The 25,415-nt window shown below is 40.7% G+C and overlaps 2 protein-coding genes across 15 annotated transcripts in view; both read left to right on the top strand.

Moving 5' to 3' along the window:
* ZNF615 (zinc finger protein 615) lies at positions 1-16,865 on the top strand. Of its 9 annotated transcripts, none has more exons than XM_055103814.2 (8): positions 19-81; positions 892-929; positions 3,457-3,763; positions 4,278-4,481; positions 5,901-6,027; positions 6,275-6,370; positions 7,800-7,832; positions 13,357-16,865. In XM_055103814.2, exons 4-8 carry the CDS (start codon positions 4,467-4,469, stop codon positions 15,312-15,314), a joined length of 2,229 nt encoding a protein of 742 aa, XP_054959789.2. In that variant the 5' UTR covers positions 19-81; positions 892-929; positions 3,457-3,763; positions 4,278-4,466; the 3' UTR covers positions 15,315-16,865. The 9 variants fall into 9 exon arrangements, with proteins under 9 accessions (XP_008964477.2, XP_057156638.2, XP_034800985.2 ...); XM_055103811.2 differs by lacking the exon at positions 19-81 and adding an exon at positions 112-263 and having other exon boundaries at positions 830-929; XM_008966230.4 differs by lacking the exon at positions 3,457-3,763 and having other exon boundaries at positions 14-81.
* Positions 16,866-18,789: 1,924 nt separating this feature from the next.
* Positions 18,790-25,415, top strand: part of ZNF350 (zinc finger protein 350) — a 31,918-nt gene continuing 25,292 nt past the window's right edge. For 2 of the 6 annotated variants that reach the window (XM_063600572.1, XM_063600570.1), the window contains exons 1-2: positions 21,359-23,479; positions 24,007-24,132. The gene's annotated coding sequence lies outside the window, so the exon portion shown is untranslated. Of the gene's footprint in view, positions 18,907-20,602; positions 23,480-24,006; positions 24,133-25,415 lie in introns of those variants that run through there. The other 4 variants (XM_063600571.1, XM_055103583.2, XM_034944294.3 and 1 more) reach the window with 4 other exon arrangements.

The following is a 25,415-nucleotide window of genomic DNA, read 5'->3' as shown; positions in this document are numbered from 1 at the left end:
GAACGCCTCCGACCCTGGGTAGTCGCCGTAAGGCACTGAGGAGGCCGAGAGATGAGGCCAGAGCCCACCAAGTTCTGGGAAGTAAGTTCAGTCACTGGGTGGTCGCTGTGGTAACGGGGGAGGAAATTCTGTCCGTGGCTGGGCGTGTTCGTGGACAGTGGTGATGGACTGGTATCTGTCGGCGCCAGCGTTTGGCGAGGCCAGTGGAATTCTTTCAGGAGCTTAGCGTGGGTCCGATTCCTATCGCAGGGGAACTATAAGAGGTCCGTGATAGGGTGTGTATGTGTGTGATCGGGGTACCTCTGGGACCAGTCACAGGGTCCTCGTGTAGTTTGTGGTTAAAGATCTCTAGAGATCCGCTACTGAGTGCCCAAGTCACATTCTGGTGTCTTTGGTGTTGTCCTTTGGCGGGGCTCAGTGATTTCGAACTGGAGGGTTTGTTTTGTCAGCGAATCGGTTTATGGTTCAGGTTTTGTTTGGGACTAAATGATTGAGGAACTGTCTTGGGGGTTAAGGTACGGAGGTTTCTGATCCAGGTTTTGGAATTAATCCGGGTGGCGGTGGTGGTAGCGCCACAGATTCCGATGTGGGCTGCAGCTCTGGAGGCCTGGGAACCATGGCAGGTGATGGGTTAGCCCCAGCCCTGGCTGCTGGAACAGAATTGATGCTCATTAGCATTCCCCTTCTGCCCAAGACCCTTCTCCACGACTGGTTTTTAAATCCCCTTTGGCACCTTCCCTCACCCCTTGGTCTTGAATCCTCAGAAATGGAAGTTTTTGGCGAGATCAGTCATCTAGCATACCTAAAAGTAGTATGTTTTATATTTAAGATGCGGCTTCTACTCTTTGTCCTGCAAGTTTCCAGCGTATCCTCTTGGATATTTCTTTTCAGGGTCTTTCTGACACAAGTAAGATAACATCTCTGCCATGGTAAGCTCGGTTACTCAAAGATAACCTTTGTCAAATTTTCAGAATATTTCAATTTTAGACGTGTATGTTATGTGCTTAATATTCATAATTCAGATAAATTACGTAAATGGTACTATTATCTTTTTCGCTTTATATTATGTAATAAACATTTAGAAGTTGTTTTTACTGTTTGAGCCGGTGGTACTATAAGTGCATTCACATTAAGTTTATGCGTACATTTGGATAGAAGTGAAATGTTTTAAAATGTTTAGGTATTATTTTTAGGAACATTTTATGATTATCCATTTATCCATGAATTTTGTTTTTCCTGCCTTTAATCTTCAATCTAGACTATTACTTTTATTGCAGTGTATTGCTTTCTGACTCCCCTTTCCTTATAATCTATAACAAAAGATAAATTAATTTTAAATATTTATTTTATATTTGGTCATCTTAATTCTTAGTATTACAATATTTTTCTCTCTGCCTAACATATTATTTTGTGAAAATTTTTGAACCTATGGAAATATTGAAAGAAGTTTAATGTTAATACCAATATGCCTACTGGTTTTCTAAGTATTCATCCATTCCTCTGTTTGTGAATCATTCCTTATTTGTTGTTGATTTTGGTATATTTCAAAGTAAGTTACAGACATAAGTACCATTCCTCTAAATAATTCTGTATATGATTAACTAGAATTCTACTAATAACCCTTTAATTGCTTTATTTATTTACTTAATAGGGAGGCATCTGATTTACAGATAATTTTGGTTCGGTATAAAGTAGAGTAAAAGTGGATTTCGAAGTGAAACAAAAGTGGATTTTCAGCCCTGATTCTGCTTCTTGCTCATTGTGTGATTGGCATAACTTGTGTCGCTTTACTTGTTGGCCAAAAGAGGAGTTAAACATCTTTTCCTCACGATTATCTCTGAGGATTATTTTTGGTTTTGTCTTTTGTAAAATTTGTATTTATATTCATTTTTTTCTCTCCCTTCCTCCCGTCTGGTTTCTCTCTTTTTTCTATTAATGAAAACATTTAAAGCTGTAAACTTATATTACTGAACTACCATCAGCAATTTTATTTTAAATGTAGAATGCTAATATTTTTCTGATGTAAACCTGTGTTTTCCCTATGAAAAATCAAGTGAAGAAAGTAAAAATGACCTGTCAGATAGCACACTTTTGCCAATATTACCTTTTAAGAAAGTTTTAGGAATGGGGTTTTGGGTTACCAGGTATACCTTTATTGGCAATTTTCAATAGAATGTTAAATTATTCCCAAGAAAGGTTCTGCTCTTAATACTGACCCGATCTGTATATGCTTTAGGAGGATATAGGATTTTTCTATTTAAATTTTGTATCCAGCCACCTGACTAAAGGAATACAGACGTATTAGGCAAATACTGATAATTTGCCCCTTATATTCAAAAGTCATCTTTGATTATTTTTTTATACTGCATTCTACTGAGTGACATTCTAGACCCAAATTCTCAACTCTGCCATTGTAATGTGATAATAGCCTGAGATGAGATGTCATGGAATGCATGTAGCTGTGTTCCTATAAGACTTTATTTACAAAACAGGTGGTCCAGGTCCTGGATACTATATTACTGACTCTTGATTTAGGTGACCATATGGCTTTTCTGCACAAATTCACAGTTGGGCAACTAGAGCCCATGGACTAAATCTCCCAGCACCTGTTTCTGTTAATAAAGTTTTGTTGGGACCTGGCCACAATCATTTGTCTATTTTTTTGTATGTGGGCATTTTTGAACTACAACAGTAGAGTTGAGTAGCTGCCACGGAAACCATAGACCTCTCTTTTAACATGGAAATAATTTTTTAAAAATTAGTTTTATTGCTGACACTATTGATTACGAACAACATATAAACTTATTTGTTAATGTTATGGTAATTAGTATTTTATACTCTTCTGCTATGCAGATATCTTAAAATACGTTTTCATTTGCCATCCTCCTACTTTATATGTTCTTTTTTGTTGTTGTTGTTTTGAGATAGAATCTCACTCTGTCACCCAGGCTGGAGTGCAATGGCACAATCTCGGCTCACTGCACCCTCCGCCTCCCGGGTTCAAGCAATTCTCCTGCCTCAGCCTCCTGAGTAGCTGGGATTATAGGCATGCGCTACCATGCCCAGCTAATTTTTGTATTTTTAGTAGAGACGGGGTTTCACCATGTTGGTCAGGCTGATCTCGAACTCCTGACCTCGTGATCTGCCCACCTCGGCCTCCCAAAGTGTTGGGATTACAGGCGTGAGCCACCGCACCCGGCCTATATGTTCTTATGGAATATTTTAACACTATTTATATTAAAACTTCCTGATATATTATTATCAGTATTATTTTTCCAGTCAATACTGATTTAGGCTTTATTAATTACTTACCGTTTTGTTCCTCTTCAGACCTTGCTCCTCTGCTTACACTGGAGTCATCTTTCTTTTGCTTGAAGAATATCCGTTAGGATTTGCTGTAATATGTAATTCCTCAAGGATATTTTTGCTGAGTATCCTTTATACATTTATACTTAGAATACTTTGCAAGTATCAAGATGTGGATGGCGGCCAGGTGCAGTGGCTCGTGCCTGTAGTCCCAGCACTTTGGGAGGCTGAGATGGGTGGATCACTTGAGCTCAGGAGTTCAAGACCAGCCTGGCCAACATGGTGAAACCCCGTTTCTACTAAAAGTACAAAAATTAGCAGCGCATGTGGCGTGCACCTGTAATCCCAGCTTCTCAGGCGGCTGAAGCAGGAGAATCGCTTGAACCCAGGAGATGGAGGTTGCAGTGAACAGAGATCACGCCACTGGAGTCTTACTCACTCCAGCCTGGGCAACAGAGTGAGTGAGACTCAGTCTCAAAAAAAAAGAAAAAAAGTTAAAGATGTGGATGGTAATGAATAATTTAAATAAGATAGTGCTTATTATTTGCTTAGGACAGTGTTCTCAGATTACAGTATCCTAGAATGTAAAAAGACCTCTGAAAAGGTGGATGTGTACACATGGTTTTAAAGAAAAATGTGTGCATCTTAACTGTCTATGTGACCTCCTTCCTAAAACTGGTCTGCCTGAGGATTGCCCTGCTGCTGGGCATCACGTTGTGACGATTCTTTTTCCCACATTCTCTTTCACTTACTAGCAGTAGTCATACCATGTCAACTTTATATAGAAGGGTGCTGTACCTCCCATATATTCAGAATGTTATATTTTACTAGCCCAGATATAAAAGCTTCTGGAGCACTAAATAAAAGAACAGAGAGATATTTGGGGGCCTTGATTTAAGGTGAGCATATAGGAACAGTGACAACATCTGGGCCTAAAAAGAATGTACCACTCAGAGTAATTTGCTCTTCAGCCCACAGGTGCTGAGAACAAGAGAAATCAAGTGAAGGAAGGAGGCGGAGTTTCCAAGACTTGGGTGTCATCATTTCTGGGGACATCCTTGATTGGAGATTGAAGTTTTTGAACCGAAATTTAGAGCTGATTCAGAAGAGACAAATACAGAACGTCCAAGTTAGCAGTCATTTCCCAAATTTAGGAGACAATGATGCAGGCCCAGGTGACTTTTGGTTTGTTTTATTCTTTCCTTTATTCTCCAATGTATTTTTAAAGTCTTGTAAAAATCAGGGTAATTAATCAGAAAAGTATAAATTGGAAATATCAGGACCTGGAGAAATCTGGGCAAAGAAGGATCAGGGATATATTATTCATAGGATTCATACTACATGATTCATGTTGGAATTTGTGACTGTGTGGGACCCCGTAGGTTACATTTGCTGTAAATTTGCCTCTAGTATCTCTGACGAGCTATACAAGAGAAACATGATAAGTTATATCAACTGTGAGAAAGCAGACCAGTTTCTTGAGGGATGTTAATGTTTCATGGCTTATAATTCTGAGGCTCAAATACATCTTTGATAGTTCTTCACGGAGGTGTTAGGGTAGGTGGTGTTCTTAACTGTAGCCTTCTCATAAATGCAAAAGTAGATTTCTTTTAGCTGTTTCTTCATTGTATTTAATGTTATTAACGCTGTCTAATAACATACACATATATATGAATTTGTCTGTGTGCATACATGTGTCTGCATATATATTCTAAGGATTTTTTTTTTTCCAAATTTGCTTAATCATGGCCAGGCGCTGTGGCTCACACCTGTAATCCCAGCACTTTGGAAGGCCAAGGCGGGTGGATCACCTGAGGTCAGGAGTGTGAGACCAGCCTGGCCAACGTGGTGAAACCTCATCTCTACTAAAAATACAAAAATTAGCCAGGTGTGGTGGCGTGCGCCTGTAATCCCAGCTACTAGGGAGGCTGAGGCAGGAGAATTGCTGGAACCCGGGAGGCAGAAGTTGCAGTGAGCCGAGATTGTGCCACTGCACTCCAGCCTGGGCAACAGAGCAAGACTCCATCTCAAGAAAAAAAAAAACAAGCAAGCAAAAAAACAGATTTGTTTAATCATCTAATAATCTTTGTGCTTTATACATGTTTTATATAGTCTCTTTTATTTCATTCAGAATAAAATAATAATATGGTTAACTATATTAACCGTAGTTATTTAGAATGCATTGTCTTGTGATATTAGCATCTGCCATGTCTTCATTACAGAGTTTGATATTGGCCTGAAAGCTCATAGTGAATTTAAGAATCTGAATTATTCATCTACTTGTAACTGGCATATACTTATGACTAGTTTGGTATTGGGAAATAGATGCTATATGTTATAGATGTTCTTTCATTAGCAAGAGGATTGGATAGCTGTGTATTACAGACATTTCTTTGACTTTTCAACATTGTTGAATGAATGGATGACCGCACAGTTACAGAATATTTTACTAGCATTCTTATTCTGTCAAAATGTACTAAGAAAAAACCCCACCAGCTTCCTATGTGGTGAAAATGAGCAGAATGACTTCCTTGACATTCTTTTCCTATCACCAAAAGAATATCACTTCATTAAACAGAAGTGTGTTATTACAGGAATCCCTAACACTGGAGGATGTGGCTGTGGACTTCACCTGGGAGGAGTGGCAGTTCCTGAGCCCTGCTCAGAAGAACCTGTACCGGGATGTGATGTTGGAGAACTACAGCAACCTGGTGGCAGTGGGTGAGGACAGCTGCCCTGTGTCACTCAGAGGGTGCCCAGTCAGTGGCCTTCCTTTCTCAGCTGCTTACCTGCAGTACTCTGAAGTGGTAGATTCTCACATCATTCTCTTGCCCCACACAAGAGAGTATAATCTACCTTCTTGTTACAGATCTGATACCTTGTGTAGTCCTTAAAATGTAACTCTCCTTTTTCAATATTGCCAGCCCCATTTGATTTGTCTAAATCTTCTGTCATTTCCCATGAACAGGGTATCAAGCCAGCAAACCAGATGCATTCTCCAAATTGGAACGAGGAGAAGAAACTTGCACAACAGAAGATGAAATCTACTCTCGAATCTGTTCTGGTGAGTGAGAGGAGCAGCCAGGTGGACAGCCACAGACACCATGTTCTGCCCACACAGAGCAGGCGTCAAAGCAGTGAGGGCTTCTGAGGACACAGCAACAGCCCCTCCATGACTCCTTCTTCCCAGGGAAGAGCTCTTTTTTGTTGTAGTATGGAAAATATGCCCCACTTTCTTTTCTTTTTTTTTTTTTTTTTGAGATGGAGTCTTGCTCTGTCACCAGGCTGGAGTGCAGTGGCGCAATCTTGGCTCACTGCAACCTCCGCCTCCCCGGTTCAAGGGATGCTCCTGCCTCAGCCTCCTGAGTAGCTGGGACTACAGGTGCGCACCACCACGCCCAGCTAATTTTTGTATTTTTAGTAGAAACGGGGTTTCACCATATTGGCCAGGATGGTCTTGATCTCTTGACCTCGTGATCTGCCCACCTTGGCCTCCCAAAGTGCTGAGATTACAGGCTTGAGCCACTGCTCCCGGCCCCCACTTTTTTTTCCTTGAGATTTCATCTTTGTTTATTTTATGCACATCTTGTTTTTGTCTACATAATTATCTTAGGATTTTCAAATCTGCCTTTTCTCGTCCACTGTCACAGTGTCTCTGCTTGTGTATTACCTCTCTTGCTATGAAATTCCACTTTCCAGGCCTCTCCAGAAAGAGAGACCTTTGAACTCATTACTTTTTTCTGACTACTGCATCTTCCTGCCCTAGTAGGAAAATAATAATTTTCCTTCATTATTCCCACTCTGGGAATCATTATTTTCCCTCATTTTCTCCACTCTGGATGCTGTGCCCATGATAACCTGGTCTCTAATTGGCATTTATGTGTTTCTTAAGTTCTCTTATTCCTCCTATACTGAATCCTGAGTTTCTCCATACTTTTTTTTTTGGAAACAAGGTCTCATCTGTCACCCAGGCTCACAGCAGCCTCGACCTCCTCGGCTCAAGTGATCCTCCCACCTCAGCCTCTTAAGTGGCTGGGACTACAGGCACACATCACCATGCTCAGCTGATTTTTGTATTTCTTATAGAGGTGGAGTTTTGTCATGTTGCTTAGGCTGGTGTTGAACTCCTTGGCTCAAGTAATCTGTCAGCCTTGGCCTCCCAAAGTGCTGGGATTACAGCGTGAGCCTCCGTGCCCAGCCCATCCTTCTTCCATTTTCTTTACTGTTCTCATAACTTTTAAAAGTTTTTTTCATTCCCATGAGTTAACTCTTCATTCTCTGGAAGAGACTACCAAATTAACTTCTGCCTTAATATTATCTAATGTATACTTTATTTCCATGTATTTTACTTGTCTTCATGACAACTAGCCTGTAACTTCCCATTTTGTGTATGAGGAACAAGAATCATCTTCCCTCTAAGAATAATGCTTTTGGCTATTCTTATTTAATTGTATTTTTTAAATTTTATTTTATCTTTTATGTTTTTATTTTAGATTCAGGAGGTGCATCAGGAGATGCATATGCAGGTTTGTCTCATGGATATATTGCCTGATGCCGAGGATTCACTAGAAGCTCAATCCTGTCACCCAAGTAGTGAACATAGTACCAAATAGGTGGTTTTTCAACCCTTGCCTTCCTCCCTTCTTCCTCTTGGAGTCCCCAGTGTCTATTGTTCCTGTCTTGATGTCCCTGTGTTCCCAATGTTTAGCTCTTGCCTACAAGTGAGAACACACAGTATTTGGTTTTCTGTTGCTGAGTTATTTCACTTAGGGTAATGGCGTCCAGCTGCATCCATGTTGCTGCAAATGACGTGCTTTAGTTCTTTTTTATGGCTTTGTAGTATTCCATGGTGTATATATACCACAGTTATCCTGTTCACCATTCATGGGCACCTAGGTTGATTCCATGTCTTTGCTGTTGTGAATCGTGCTGCAGGCTGTCCTGTTTAAATCCAGGGTCTCCTTCATTACTGCACATCTTAAATTCTGGCATTACCTTAAGTGTTTTCTACATGCTGAACTCTCTTAAAGTTCTCTACTTTAAGATAATGTTTTGATTAATTAGAAAAGATCTTTTAATATCGTATATTATTTCTAGCCCAAACCATCAGACATTTATGCCTGCTGCAAATTACTTCCTTCCTAGTTTTGCTAATTCTGAACTTTCTTTAATTCATGTTAGATGTTTTGACTGCATTCATTTCTGTATAGCTTTTGCTTTTTTCATCATATTTGTAAACTGTTATTGAGATACAATGCACATATCACGTGATTTCACCCATTTAAGGTGTACAAGCCAGTGGTTTTTAATCTATTCACCTAGTTGTGTAACCATACCACAATCAATTTTGGAACATATACTATGTATAAATATATATTCTCAAATAGTCTTGATGATTATGGTTCTATAGTAAGTTTTGAAATTGGGAAGTGTGAGTCCTCCATCTTTGTTCTTTGCTTTGAAGGTTGTTTTGACTATTCTGAGTCCTTTGAATTTCCATTTGAAGTTTAGAATCAGTTGTAAATTTCTACAAAAAGGGTGGCTAGGATTTTGGTAGGTACTGCACTGAGTCTGTGTAACAATTTGGGGGAGTATTCCCATTTTCATCATATTAAGTATTCTGATCCATGAACACTGGACAGTTTTATATCATGTTAGGTCTTTGACTTCTTTTGACAATGCATTATCACTTTCAGAATATAAATTTGGTACATCCTTTGCTAAGTATATTCCTAAGTATAGTTTTCTTTTTGTTTCTGCAGTTAATGGAATTGTTTTCTTGATTACATTTTCAGATTATTCATTGCTAGAATATAGAAATAACATTAATTACTTTTCTATCATATTTTGATGACACCTAGTCCCAGTTAATCATGTATCTTGTCATATGATTCCTTCCTTTAAAACTTGTGTTTTGGGTTGGGCGCGGTGGCTCATGCCTGTAATCCCAGCATTTTGGGAGGCCAAGGCAGATGGATCACTTGAGTTCAGGAGTTCGAGACCAGCCTGGCCAATATGGTGAAACCCCGTTTCTACTAAAAATACAAAAATTAGCCGGGTGTGGTGGTATGTGCCTATAATCCTAGCTACTCAGGAGGCTGAGGTGGGAGAATCGCCTGAACCCTGGAGGTAGACATTGCAATGAGCCAAGTTCATGCCACTGCACTCCAGGCTGGGTGACAAACCCCCCTGCCCCCACCACACACCCAAAACGTGTGTTTTGATAGCCTACTATATTCCAACGCTATCAACAGTACAAATAAGAAAGAAAAAACATACCATGTCCTTATTCTTCACAATGCTTTTGTTCTCTCAGAAGTAACCATATAACCGGTAATAAGCAGATATATAAATAACATATCTTGGAGTAAAAATTGCTATAAGGAAAGTTAAAGCAGCTGGTGGAACAGTAAGTGTTAGGAGTTGGCACTGTGCATGTAGGGTGGGAACAGCTCTTTGTTAAGGTGCCTTTGAGCAGATAGATGATGAACATGTGTAGGCTCCCTGGATGAAGAGTGTTCCAGGTGTGAGACAATGAGAAGTTGAAAAATGACCCTGGAGTGTGTTTGAGGAACTTCTAGGAAGCTTGAATGGATAGAGTAGAGTGAGCAAAAGCAAAACTGTCTGGAAATAAGAACAGTGGGGGCATAGTTGGAAGTTTTGGTACAGAGGTCACATACTGCCTGTCAAGGGCATTCATGACCTTGATTTTATTCCAAGTGAGTTGAGAACACAGTAGGGAGTTTTGAGTAGAGAAGTGACATGATATAACTAATTTATTTGATAGATTACTTTGCCTGCTACGTAGAAGGTAGACGTTAATGGGGAGGAGAGGGAACTGCTACACTCATGATTACAGTTTGTGACAGTGAAATAATACAAATTAAAATCATCAAAGATAAAAAGTATAGAAAGAAGAATCCAGGAGAAACTAGGTGCAAGCTTTCAGTTCTCCTGTTCTAGTGGAGTTGCACAAAGTGCTGAATTTTCCCTGCAACAGTGTTTGTCAACACATGTGAAGTTGTTGCCAACTAGGGAAGCTCATCTAAGCCCAGTGTCTGTAGCCCCCCAGAGTCAAAACAATACAAATGTGGCCCAGAGCCTGAGACATGCAAAACCAGGTGTCCACCATAAATCACATTGCTAGCATAAACTATCTGATATGACCCAAGGCCTCAGGCATTAAAAGATACCCTTAGCAGGCAGAATATTCCAGGGACTCAGAGGTTATCTTTTAGAAGGCAGTTAAGACGAGTTCTTTCTTTGGAATGTGTAGGGATGGAATAGCCCAGGCCTGCTGAGTTAACACTTTGCTGCAAATCATTGTTCCCTCTTTCTGTAGCAACATGGGATAGTATGATCCAGTTAGGTCATTAGTTGGAGTCTTGAGTATAGAACCTTTCATCTAAACTTGAGATTGTGCTTTGGGAAAATTAGTTTAATGGTGGTACATAGAATGAAGAAGAATAGCAAGTTTGGGGAATGTGATAATCACTCAGCATGTGACACTTTAAATCAAATGCTGAGGATCTCATGTTCTTCTGTTTTTTAAATTTATGATTTCTTTTCTTTATTTTTCTACTCTGTTACCCAGGCTGGAGTGCAGTGGCACAATCATGGCTCACTGCAGCCTCAATCTCCTGGGCTCAAGTGATCCTCCCACTTTAGCCTAGCTGGGACTACATGCCACCACACCCAGCTAATTTCTGTATTTTTTATAGAGAAAGGTCTCACTATGTTGCCCAGGCTGGTCTCAAATTTCTGGGCTCAAGTGATCCTCTTTGCCTCACCCTACCAAAGTGCTGGGATTACAGACATGAACCACCACACCAGGACATGATTACTTTTTAATTCCTAAATAAAAAATACATATATTTATCATGTAAAACATGTTGTTTTGAAATATGTGTACATTGTGGAATGGCTAAATTGAACAAATTAACGTATATACTACCTCACATACTTACTTTTTTTGTGAGAACACTTAAAATCTATTTTAGCAATTTTCAAGAGGCTATTACATTCTTACCACTCTTAGATGTTTGTTTTGTACACCTGGGTCTCCACTTGTGCACCTGATCATAATAGTGTATGGTTCATTTCAGTGGACTTAACGAATTCCCAAACTCTACATGTTGGATTGACAAGATCCCTGGCCCTGTGCCTTCATTCTTTTTTTCTACATGTTTCCAACTAAAGTCTCATCCAGTACTCTTTCTTTGAATAATTTGTAAACGTTGGATGTCATCTACATTGCTATTTCCAGATAAGGCCTTTTCGAGATTTATATATTCAACCAATTTCTTCATGTTTGTACTTGGATATGTGGTAATTGTCTTAAACTTTATGTGTTTCACAAGGCATGCTAAATTTTTCCCTTCATTCCAGATAGTAATATTCCTATTTTCATCATGAGGTTTTTTCTTCCTATCCAATGGTAGAAGCCATATAGTTTTGCGTTTTTTTTGTTTTTTGTTTTTTTTTTTTGTTTTTTTTTGAGACAGAGTCTTGCTGTGTCACCCTAGCTGGAGTGCAGTGGTGTGATTTCAGCTCACTGCAACCTCCACCTCCTGGGTTCAAGCGATTCTTGTGCCTCAGCCTCCCAAGTAGCCGGGACTACAGGCATGTGCCACCATGCCTAATTTTTGTATTTTTAGTAGAGACACAGTTTCACTATGTTGGCCAGGCTGGTCTTGAACTCCTGGCCTCATGTGATCTACCCACTTTGTCCTCCCAAAGTGCTGGGACTACAGGTGTGAGCCACTGTATCCAGCCTGAAACCATATAATTTTTGGAATAATCTTTGAGTCCTCACTTCCATTAACCCTCTTTCACTTGTCCCGTTGAACCTATTAGTGAACCTTGTCATTTCTTTAACTATATCTTGATTTTCTCCACCTCTTATATCTCCATTGTTCCATTAACCACATTTCACAAAATGCAATTACCTTCTTTATTTTTTTGCGTCCTTGTGATTTCATTTTTTCCTAACTAAAATTAAACCTTCGTGAAAATTGGCTGAGTGCAGTGGCTCATGTCTGTAATCCCAGCACTTTGGGAGGCGGAGGGAGGTGGATCTTCTTGAGCTTGTGAGTTCAAGACCAGCCTAGATAACACAGCAAAAACCCATCTCTACCAAAAATACAAAAAATTAGCTGGGTGTGGTGGCACATGCCTGTGGTCCCAGCTAATCAAGAGGCTGAGGTGGGAGGATCACTTGAGCCTGGGAGGGAGAGGTTATAGTTGCAAGTAAGCTGAGATTATGCCACTGCACTCCAGCCTTGGTGACAGAGACCCTGTCTCAAAAAAAAAAAAAAAAAAAAAGGAAGGTGTTTGTATATCCCAAACATGAGCATAGTGACTTACACATAGACGTCATTCAGCAAACACTTGTAGAATAAATTAATACAGCCTTTGTCATTTGGGATCAACCTGTGTGGTCTGATATTTCTCTTATTTCTATGGTCTGGTGTCCTGCCAAATTTTGGGGTTCCCTGCAAAAAGTGACCTGTTTATATTTGACTATCTGTGTATTGTATAAAGACCTATTTAGAAAGCAGCCAAATCTATATACATTGTGAATTATCTAGCCTTGTTTGTACAGTTGCTTTTACTTTTAGGTGTGTTTATATTATTGTGTTTTATTTGTAAGAAATGAAGGATATTTATACATGGAATTTCCTTTATGTGTAAGAGATAAAAGGAATCTTACACATCTCTCCCAATGTGTAAGAGATGAGGGATATTTATATATGGAGTTTCCTTTATACTAAAATAGGGTTTTCAACCCCCTTTAGCTGTAATGTTCCACTACCTACCCAAATGCTATAAAACTGCCCTCCCCTTATCACCCTTTTCTGACTCCTTTTTCGGACTCAGTCCGCCTGCACCCAGGTGATTAAAAAGCTTTATTGCTCACAAAAAAATAAATAAATAAAATAGGGTTTTCACTAAAGAGTCACCTCACACCAAGGCAGTTTTAAAAAATAGTTTAAATAGTTTATTTCAAAACAAGATGATGGAGTGATTGACTGTTCTCTTCTTTCCTAGAAATCAGGAAAATTGATGATCCTCTGCAGCATCACTTGCAACATCGAAGTATTCAGAAGAGTGTGAAACAGTGCCATGAACAGAATATGTTTGGAAATATTGTTAATCAGAACAAAGGTCATTTCCTGCTGAAGCAAGATTGTGATACGTTTGACTTACATGAAGAACCTTTAAAATCAAATTTAAGTTTTGAAAACCAGAAAAGGAGCTCTGGCCTAAAGAACTCTGCTGCGTTTAATAGAGATGGGAAATCCCTTTTTCATGCTAACCATAAACAATTTTATACTGAAATGAAGTTTCCTGCAATTGCAAAACCTATTAATAAGTCCCAGTTCATTAAGCAACAGAGAACTCACAACATAGAGAATGCCCATGTATGCAGTGAATGTGGGAAAGCCTTCCTCAAGTTGTCTCAGTTTATTGATCATCAGAGAGTTCACACTGGAGAAAAACCTCATGTATGCAGTATGTGTGGGAAAGCTTTCTCCAGAAAATCCAGGCTAATGGACCATCAGAGAACTCATACAGAACTGAAACATTATGAATGCACTGAATGTGACAAAACCTTCCTCAAGAAATCACAGCTCAATATACATCAGAAAACTCATATGGGAGAGAAACCTTACACATGTAGCCAATGTGGGAAAGCCTTCATCAAGAAGTGTCGGCTCATTTATCATCAACGAACTCATACAGGAGAGAAACCCCATGGATGCAGTGTATGTGGGAAGGCCTTCTCTACAAAGTTCAGCCTCACTACACATCAGAAAACTCATACAGGAGAAAAACCTTATATATGTAGTGAATGTGGAAAAGGCTTCATTGAGAAGAGGCGTCTTATTGCACATCATCGAACTCATACTGGTGAGAAACCCTTTATATGCAATAAATGTGGGAAAGGCTTCACCTTGAAGAACAGTCTTATCACACATCAGCAAACTCATACAGAAGAGAAATTATATACATGCAGTGAATGTGGAAAAGGCTTTTCAATGAAGCACTGTCTCATGGTACATCAACGAACTCATACTGGAGAGAAACCTTATAAATGCAATGAGTGTGGAAAGGGCTTCGCTTTGAAGAGCCCACTCATCAGACATCAGCGAACACATACTGGAGAGAAACCCTATGTATGCACCGAATGTCGAAAAGGTTTCACCATGAAGAGTGACCTCATTGTACATCAGCGAACTCATACTGCAGAGAAGCCATATATATGCAATGATTGTGGAAAAGGCTTCACTGTGAAGAGCCGCCTTATTGTGCATCAGCGAACTCATACTGGAGAAAAACCCTATGTATGTGGTGAGTGTGGAAAAGGCTTTCCAGCAAAGATCCGGCTAATGGGACATCAACGAACTCATACAGGAGAGAAACCTTATATTTGCAATGAGTGTGGAAAAGGCTTCACTGAGAAGAGTCATCTCAATGTACATCGGCGCACTCATACAGGAGAGAAACCCTATGTATGCAGTGAATGTGGCAAAGGCTTAACTGGGAAAAGCATGCTCATTGCACATCAGCGAACTCATACTGGGGAGAAACCTTATATATGCAATGAATGTGGAAAGGGCTTCACCATGAAGAGTACTCTCAGTATACATCAGCAAACTCATACTGGAGAGAAGCCATACAAATGCAATGAATGTGATAAAACCTTCAGGAAGAAGACATGCCTCATACAACATCAGCGATTTCACACAGGAAAGACTTCCTTTGCATGTACTGAATGTGGAAAATTCTCTTTGCGCAAAAATGATCTTATTACACATCAGAGAATTCACACAGGAGAGAAACCGTACAAATGCAGTGACTGCGGGAAAGCCTTCACTACAAAATCAGGGCTCAATGTTCATCAAAGAAAACATACAGGAGAGAGGCCCTATGGATGTAGTGATTGTGGGAAAGCTTTTGCGCACTTGTCTATCCTTGTTAAACACAAGAGAATTCACAGGTAGTCATTTTGGGAAAGCCTCTTGCCAGATGTAGGCCCTTAAGATATCTGCAAAGAAGAGTAATTTCATGAATGCAGACTACATGGTTGTTTCTTTAGTGATCAGTTACTTCATGTTTTGTGTCAGAGAAAACATGTACAAAACATTTGAGAAAATATTTTAGGACATTATGTCTAAAAATTGTATACTGAGAAAAATCCTATGAATGTGGCAGACTATAAAAGCCTTTGGTGGGAAGATAAACCCCCTCAGAAGTGATCATAGATCATGAATAAACTACTAATTCGTGGAAATGTAATAATTATAGGAACGTCTTTGCCCAAAAATAAAACCTCAACAGATTGAGAGAGTTCACACTGGAGAAATACTTTCCTCTGGCAGTGAATGTGGCAGGGTTTTCAGTAAAATGTTTTGCCTCATCATGTGCTAGGAAATAATGCAGAAAAAACTTATGAAAACATTCAATGTAGAAGACTTTTAGGAAAACATCAGAGAATTTAATGAAGGAAAGAAGCCTTGGCAAAATGATGGATGAGAGCTTTCTGTCACAATTCTAACCTTAACAGATAATATGCCTCGTGCATTTGGGAACAGGATAGCTTGAGCCATATTCGTAGTTGCCTTGTCACTGATTTTATACATTTTAAATTGTGACTTCCTCTAATCACGAACTAAAATTTAATATTGTATATAATACTGGAGTATTTTATGCCTGCCTCATTTTATTATATGATTAGCTCCTGCATTTCTTTAGTTCTAAGTTTGTGTTATTTCAGAATAACTAAAGTACTTCAGAATGAAACTGGATACAGTATATTCAATTCATAAGTGTAATTGACCATACTTGAATATGTTTAAGTTTATAAGTAACATCAGGTGTTATGAAATTAATATAAATAAGATGTTTTTGTAAGTTTTTATTTTGAAATAAGTTTAGATTCACAAAATCTTACCAAAATATTCCAGAGTTCTTGAATGCCCTTAACCCAGCTTCTTCCAAAGATAACAACTTACATAAGCATAGTTCATTACCAAATACAGGAAAGGGAAATTGTTACAATACTGTTAACTACAGAATTTATTTGGAAATCACCAGTTTTAACATGCATGCATTTTTGTTTGTTTTTTATATGTAGCTTTAAGAAATCTTAACACATATATTGATTCATGTCACCACCACCGTAATAGAGATTCAGAATGTTGCATCAATGCAAACTCCCTCATGCTACTTTTTTATAGTCACAACCTCTCCTCAGCCCTAACCCTTGGCAATCAGAAATCTTTTCATCTTTAGTTTTGTCATTAGTAGCATGTTATAAAAATGGAATCATACAGCATGTACCCTTTTGGTATTGGCTATTTCAACTAAAGCAAATTAACCTGAAATCCATCCAAGTTGTTCTGCGTATCATTGTTCTGTTTTTATTGGCCACTAATAATCTATGATACGAATATACCACTATTTGTTTATTCACCCACTGAAGGACATTAGTTTTGTTCCCAGTTTTTCTTACTGTTATACAAATAAAAATCCTATGAACATTTGTACACACAGGCTTTGTGTGAGCACAATTTTTTACTTCTCTAGGATAATTACTGCAGAGTATGATTCATGGGTCATAAGGTAAGTGTATGTTTACCTTTGTAAGATACTAACCAGAGTGGTGTTTCATTGCTCACCAACAATATATAGAAAGGTTCAGTTGCTCCACATTCTTCCACTTGATGCTGTCAGTATTTTTTTTGTTTTGTATTGTTTTGTTTTGAGATGTAGTCTTGCTCTGTTGACCAGGCTAGAGTGCAGTGGCACGATCTTGGCTTGCTGCACCCTCTGCCTCCCGGGTTCAAGTGATTCTCCTGCTTCAGCCTCCTGAGTAGCTGGGATTACAGGCGCCTGCCACTGCGCCTGGCTAATTTTTGTATTTTTAGTAGTGACGGGGTTTCATCATCTTGGCCAGGCTGGTCTCGAACTCCTGACCTTGTGATCCACCCGCCTCAGCCTCCTGAAGTGCTGGGATTACAGGCATGAGCCACCACGCAGGACTGGAATGTTTTATTTTACCTATTCTATTGTGTGTGTATTGGTATGAATACAAACATACCAATTGTATGTGGCCTTCCATTTGCACCTCCCTAAAGGCTTTTTTTTTTTTTTTAAGAGACAAGGTCTCACTATGTTGCTTAGGCTGGAGTGCAGTGGCTATTCACAGGTACCATTATAGCACACTACAGTACCAAACTCCTGGTCTTCAGAAGTTTTCTGTCCCAGCCTCCAGAGTAGCTGGGACTGCAGGCATTTGCCACTGTGCGCTGCTTAGAGCATTGTTTATTAATGCTGGATAAAGATTTTATCCAGCTGGATAAAGGTTTTATATCACTTGCAAATATTTTTCCCTAGATGTGGTTCTTTTTTTTTCTCAGAGAAAAAGATTTTAATTATGATGAAGTCCAACTTTTTTTTTTGAGATGGAGTCTTGCTGTCTTGCCCAGGCTGGAGTGCAATGGCATGATCTCGGCTCACTGCAACCTCCGCCTCCCAGGTTCAAGTGATTCTTCTGCCTCAGCCTCCCCAGTAGCTGGGATTACAGGCACCTGCCATCATGCCCCACTAATTTTTGTACTTTTGTAGAGATTGGGGTTTCACCGTGTTGGCCAGACTGGACTCAAACTCCTGACCTCAGGTGATCTGTCCACCATGGCCTCCCAAAGTGCTGGGATTACAGGTGTGAGCCATTGCACCCAGCCTTTTTTTTTTTTTAATGGATTGTGGGGTTTTGGGATTGCATCTAAGTATTCCTTCCTTACTGTAATTGATAATTCTTTTTCTACTACCTTTGACAAAATAATGTAGTTTTGCTTTTTTTTTTTTTTTTTTTTTTTTTGAGACAGAGTCTCACTCTCTCACCCAGGCTGGAGTTCAATGGCATGATCTTGGCTCACTGCAACCTCCGCCTCCTGGGTTCAGGTGATTCTCCTGCCTCAGCCTCCCAAGTAGCTAGGATTACAGGCACGCACTGGCATGCTCAGCTAATTTTTGTATTTTTAGTAGAGACGGGGTTTCACCATGTTGGCCAAGATGGTCTCGATCTCCTGACCTCGTGATCCGGCCACCTCAGCCTCCCCAAGTGCTGGGATTACAGGCGTGAGACACCACGCCCAGCCAGTTTTGCTTTTTTAATATTTAGCAATATCCATTTAAATTCATCTTTGTATATAGGGTAAGGGTTAATTTAAAGTTCAGCCTGTGGTTGCCCAGTTGATTCAACAGTATTGAAAACACTGTCCTCTTTCCATTAAATTGATTTTGAACATTTGTAAAAATCAGTTGCCTGTTCTTGTGTCCATTTCTTGACTCTATTCTGTTGATGTGCGTGTCTGTCACTCCACTAATAATCTACAGTCACTCCCATCAGAAATGACATAATATGCTCTATGAGGTAAAACAGCTATGTTACCTCATATAAAATGTTCAAAGCCAGAACTTGGACTTTAGGAAATGTCCCATATCCCTCTCCGGAAGCCCGCTTCCCAGTCTCTCGGTGTTCTTAGAGATGGCGAAGGATGGGGTTGCAGCACCAGAATTCCAGAATCGGAAGTAGGTTCTGATACGTGTTCAGCCTTTGGCAGCTGCTACTGTAGCCTTGAAAGCCTGATGCTGCGTGTGAATCCGGATGGGGAGCTTGTGGGGACCATGAAGTGGAAACGCATGTGAATGTCCGTGTTCAGGGGTTTTATTTCAGTTTAGTCACCGAGGAATATGGGTGTGAGAAAGGGACCCTTGGGATGTCAAAGGTTAAGGCTTAGTTTTAAGAGTTTAATGACTGAGGGTCCCACGGACAGAGCTTGAGGTCTGTATGTTCACTTTTCATGAGTCTCAGTAATAGAAAACTGGGGAAAGTGTGTCTCAGTGAATGCTGTTTTTTGCTCAGATTTGCAATTTAATATGGGGCTCAGATACAGAGAAGCCCGAGCTAGGAAGAGGAGTGGCGTGAATGAAAGGTCTAGGGGGAGGAGTGTCAAAGGAGTGCCTCTGTGGTAAGTTTTAAATTGAATTTGAAGGCAATTTTATTTAGGGGAAGACGGGGCTTGTCTGTGTTTGAGAATGTAATGAGGCTGGAGGCTTTGAGGTGTGCAGTTGAAGGTTAGTGGTTGCTTTGAGACTAACTGGATGCTGGAAACACTTCCTGTCAGTCTTTCAAGTCCAAATCTGTCCTGAAGGTTTCTATTTAAAAACTTTGTCTTCGTACGTCCACTATTCTCATTGTACCCATAAAAATCAGAGTAATTCAGGGTGACGAAGTGGTGTCTTTACCGAGGAGTCTTGCTCTGTCGCCCAGGCTGGGGTGCAGTGGCGCGATCTCGGCTTACTGCAACCTCCGCCTCCCGGATTCAAGCGATTCTCCTGTCTCAGGCTCCCGAGTAGCTGGGATCACAGGCGCGCGCCACCACGTCCGGGTAATTTTTGTATTTTTAGTAGAGACTGGTTTCGCTTTGTTGGCCAGGCTGGTCTGGAACTCCTGACCTCAGATGATCCGCCTGCCTCGGCCTTCCAAAGTGCTGGGATTACAGGTGTGAGCCACCGTGCCCCACTTCACTTTCTTAAATGTTGTGTTTAGAAGCACAAACTTAAAAAAAAATAAAGTCCACTTTATTAATTTTATTTCGTTTTATGGGTCATCCTTTACTCTCCTCTCAGAATTAACTCATGTCCATGAAGATTATCTCCCTTTTCCTTCTCTAAGTTTTATACTTTCTCTTAAACTTAGATCTATGATCTATTTTGAGTTAACTTTTGTGTATGGTTTGAGGGTCTTAACTCATTTTTCTGGATGTGGATATCCAATTATCCCAGTGCCGCTTGTTGAAAAGACTATCCTTATTGAATTGTCTTGGCACTTTTGTCAAAAACTCTTAACAATATTTTTATACTGTCAATTCTGGTTCTGCTCTTCCCATTGGCACCTTTACTAAAAGTGGCCTTTCTAGGAGACCCAATTCCTTTAGTCTGTCGTGGCCAGGCTCACATCCTAATTCTTTCTCAAAATCTCTTTTCTCTCCTCTCTTTTCTCTTCTTTTCTCCTCTTTTCTCTTTTCTCTTCCTTCTCGTCCTCCTCTTCCTTCTTCTTCTTTTTTGTAAATAATAATCATTTTTTCGAGGCCAGGCGTGGTGGCTCACACCTGTAATCCCAGCACTTTGGGAGGCCGAGACAGGCAGATCAGATCACGAGGTCAGGAGGTCGAGACCATCTTGGCCAACATGGTGAAACCCAGTCTCTACTAAAAATACAAAAATTAGCTGGGCGTGGTGGCGCGTGCCTGTAGTCCCAGCTACTTGGGAGGCTAAGGCAGGAGAATCGCTTGAACCAGGGAGGCAGAGGTTGCAGTGAGCCCAGATCTCGCCACTGTACTCCAGCCTGGCGACAGAGCAAGACTCCGTCTCAAAAAAAATTATAATTTTTTTCTTTCTTCACCACCCGCCCCCCCGAATACCTGCTATTTTTCTGTTCTTAAAAACCGCTTCCTGCAAGCTATTTTTCGCCAGACGCTTTCCCGTGGGTGTCTGCCTACCTGATGTGTTGCCTTTTCCCTTTCTACCTGATCTGTTACCTTTTCCATTTCCAATTCATTCTCTGGGATACCTACACCTGGCTGCACTGTTACTTGTCTTTTTCAAAACCTTTTTTTTTTTTAATTTAACAAAGTGGATGGAAAAGCGCTAAAGGCAATTTAGCTTGCCCCATATTTGCCTGATAAAGCCTGAGTCTCTGAAAATCTGCCCCCTTTCGCAAGACTTTAAGTGCCAGGAAACGAGGCGATTTCAGTGACTTCTCTTCTTCCCTGGCTGCTGGCTCAAAAACCTGCCACTGCCTTCTGTGCGTCCAATTTTCAAACATGGCTGCCGTCAGGAGCCACGGCTATGGGCGCGGCCATTTTACGGAGTAGGAACTGCCGTAAATACGGTTGTCCTTGCTCTTTTAAACATTTTAGGTTCTCCTCGGCCGCCGTAGGTGGACCATAAACCCGTGCGAGGACTCCAGAAGTAGGAGCAGTTTACGGAAGTGTAACGTTGAGGCCCTTCTTGTGTATCTGGAGAAAATAGAGGTCAGTGTGTGGTTTTGTCCCTGAAATTTTTTTGTCCTAGTTCAGGTTTTGTCTCAGTGGAAGGTTTGGGAGATCTGAGGACGTGGTGTACCCTGGACCACGTAGTTTTTGGCAGGAAGACTGGGGAGCGCCGGGGTACAGGCATTTGGGAGGTACCTGGTGGGAGTCTGTGATCCCCCTGTCTGTGGTCCGCGTGCCTTTGGTGTGAGTACAATGACTAAGGGTCTGTAGTGATCAACGACCGTGTCCTAACTGTCAAGGTATGGATCACTCTGCTCGTAAAGGATGGAGGTGGCGATTAGGATCGATGCGGCGTCTGCTTCGGGTTCAGGATTTAATTTGGAACTCAGTGATGTTGGAGTCTGGGAGGATGTCCATCGCTGTAGAGTGTCTGGTCCGTGGTTCGGATGAGTAAGAGGCATGGGGCCAGTGTCTGTGGTACAAAGGCTTGTGAGGGCTGAAGCTTTTGAGACTTTGGAGCCCTGGGTCCTGGGTTGAGGTTCGAACCTCGGTTACTGGGGCAAAAGGCGACACAGCCCCCAGCATTAGTTCGAAACCATATATCTACTCTTCTGATCCTTGGGGTGGCTATTTACAGATCGGGGGGTCAAGTTCAGTCATACCCTCCGATTATATATTGTCTATGGCTGCAAAGGCAGCGGTTGAGTTGTTGTGACAGAGACCTCGTGGCCGGCAAAATCGAAAATGTTGCCAACCTCTGCATTCACTTCTTTTATTTTTTATTTATTTATTTTTTATTTTTTGAGACGGAGTTTCACTTTTGTCTCCCAGGCTGGAGTGCAATGGCGCGATCTCGGCTCACTGCAATCTCCGCCTCCCGGGTTCAAGCGATTCTCCTGCCTCAGCCTCCTGAGTAGCTGGGATTGCAGGTGCACGCCACCACGCCCGGCTAGTTTTTGTATTTTTAGTAGAGACAGGGTTTTACCACGTTGGGCAGGTTGGTCTCGAACTCCTGACCTCAGGTGATCCGCCCACCTTGGCCTTCCAAAGTGCTGGGATTACAGGCGTGAGCCACCGCGCCCGGCCTTCACTTCTTAATATATAGTGAGTGTTGCTTGCCCGCCTTATATTCACACTTTCTTGACAGAATCTCCATTTCGTGAAGTATTCATCCCTGTGGCAAGGTGACCCAAATCCCAGTTTCTTAGTAAGGCCTGGTTGGTCTTAGCCAATCTTGCTGGTTCCAACTGCCATTGCTAGTGATAGGTTTGACATGGAAATGAGCTTAGGCGTATGGTGCAATTGTAGCCAACTATGTATGCGAAAATCTGCCTGGGAGTTTCTGAGGGAGCATTTTCTTTTTTAAATATGTAATTTCTTGAATCTCTTTTTCCATGTTCGTGATGATATCGCCTGAAAATAACCTTAATTTTCTGTCTTACTTTCTAATGCTTATAATTCATTCTTATCTTAATGCACTGGCTCAACTTTCCAGTACAAAGTAGGAAAATAGGGTGTTAGTGGACGTTCTTGTTTTGTTACCCACCTGTAAAATTCACCCGTTGTGTTGTCTGGAGTTAACACCTTTCCTGGAGGTAAACTGTTTGGTATGGTTGATCTCTTCCTTTACTTTGTTAATTTTTCTAGATTTATATATTTTAAATGTACAATTTAATTATCATGGAGGCAATATATGTATAAGCAGTCATTGCCCAGGTCAAGAAATAGAATATGGTCAGCACACCAGTGGTGTTCTGTGAGCCTTTTTCCATCCTCACACCGAAAAGTATTTTAGGCTTTTCTTTATATAATTAATCATTATTTATCATCGTAGTTAATACAGTTTTGCCTATTTTAAACTCTGTATATCAGTGGAATTGTACATCACTCTTTTTTTGTGTCAGCCTTCTTTTGCTCATTATTGGTGAGGGTCTTTCCTGTTGCATCTGAGTATATTTTCTTTGCTCAATGACAAGGATCAGGCAAATTTACAGTAAATATTTTAGGGTTTGCAGGCTATATATGGTCTCTTGCATATGCTAATTTGCTTTTTGTTTTACAGTCTTTCAAAAATGTAAAAAGCATTCTTGCAGGCTGGACCAAAGGTATAATAGGTTTTCTATCACATTCCATTATGTAAAATATAGCAGTTTTTTCTATTATTAATTACATTTGTATTACCTAAAGCTTGTATTATTGAGAATAATGCATGTGTGAAAATTTGTGTAAATGTCTTTTGGTTCATATGTGCTCTCATATGGGGGAGGCAGAGATGTATATCTAGATGTGCACCTCGGAGGAAAATTGCTGCTTCATAGGGTGTGTATAACCTCCGTCTAAATAGATGTCAAACTGTTTTCTAAAGTGGTTGTACCACTTACAGTTCCCCTAGCAGGATATAGTTTGCTTTATACGGTGCTTTATGTGGCCTCTTTAAAATATCTGGCCATACCCTAATAACATTGAGAGATTCTCCTATATTAATGTTCTTTAAAGCTTTATTGATATGTTTCTACCATTGAAATTGACAGTTGATTCTAAAATGGTTTTTGTGTATGTTGTGAGGGGGGTTTTAACTTTCTGTCCCCATTCCCAGTACCATTTATTGATTTTTTTTTTTTTTTTTTTTTAGATAGAGTCTTGCTCTCGTCACCCAGGCTGGAGTGTAGTGGCGTGCTTGGCTCAACTGCAACCTCTGCCTTCTGGGCTCAAGTGATTCTTGTGCCACGGCCTCCCGAGTAGCTGGAATTACCAGCAGGTGCCACCTTGCCTGGCTAATTTTTGTATTTTTAGTAGAGATGGGGTTTCACCATGATGGCCAGGCTGGTCTCCAACTCTGGCTCAAGTGGTCCACCTGCCTGAAGGGGGCCTGCCCCTCCACACCTGTGGGTATTTTTCGCAAGGCGGAAGTGAGAGACTGAGAAAAGAAATAAGACACAGAGAGAAAGTATAGAGGAAGAAAAGTGGGCCCAGGGGACTGGTGTTCAGTATATGGAGGACCCACACTGGCACTGGTCTCTGAGTTTTGTTAGTATTTATTGATTACTATTTTTACCATCTTGGTGAGGGGGGTGTGGCAGCACTATAGGGTAATGGTGGGGAGAGGGTCAGTAGGAAAACATGTGAGTAAAGGACTCTGTGTTATAAATAAGTTTAAGGAAAGGTGCTGTGCCTTGTTGTGTACATAGGCCAGATTTATGTTTGACTTTACACAAACATCTTAGTGTAGTAAAGAGTAGTATTGCCACCAGTATGTCTCACCTTTAGTTATAAGGTGGTTTTCTCCTATCTTAGTAAATAGAATGTACGATTGGGTTTTATACCGGGACATTCCATTCCCAGGGAGGAGCAGGAGACAGGTGCCTTCCTCTTATTTTAACTGTAAAGAGGCCTTCCTCTTTCACTAATCCTCCTCAGCACAGACCCTTTACGGGTGTTGGGCTGGGAGATGGTCAGGTCTTTCCCTTCCCACGAGACCATATCTCAGGCTGTCTCAGTGGGAGGAAACCTTGGACAGTACCCAGGCTTTCTAGGGCAGAGGTCCCCGCGGCCTTCCGCAGTGCATTGTGTCCCTGGGTAACCGAGACTGGAGAATGGCGATGACTTTTACCAAGCATACTGCCTGCAAACACATTTTAACAAAGCACAGCCTGCACAGCCCTAAATCCATTAAACCTTGAGTCAATATAGCACATGTTTCTGAGCACAGGGTTGGAGCTAGGGTTACAGATTAACAGTATCTCAAGACAGAGGAATTTTTCTTCATACAGATGAAAATGGAGTTTCTTATGTCTTCCTCTTTCTATATAGACACAGTAACAGTCTGATCTCTCTTTCTTTCCCCCACACCTTCCTCAGCCTCCCAAAGTGCTAGGATTACAGGCATGAGCCACGGCGCCCTCAGTTCCATTTATTGAAAAGACAGCTTTTATCTACTTCCCTGTAGTGCTATCATTGTCATTGAGTCTCTATATGTGCTTAATTCTGCTTATAAGGATTTTATTCTGTTCCTTTGTCCTATTTGCCTGTTATTGTACTAAT

The sequence above is a fragment of the Pan paniscus genome, chromosome 20 (genome assembly GCF_029289425.2).
Source record: "Pan paniscus chromosome 20, NHGRI_mPanPan1-v2.0_pri, whole genome shotgun sequence".
Taxonomy (NCBI): Eukaryota; Metazoa; Chordata; class Mammalia; order Primates; family Hominidae; genus Pan; species Pan paniscus.
This window is presented reverse-complemented; position numbering and strand designations above follow the sequence as displayed.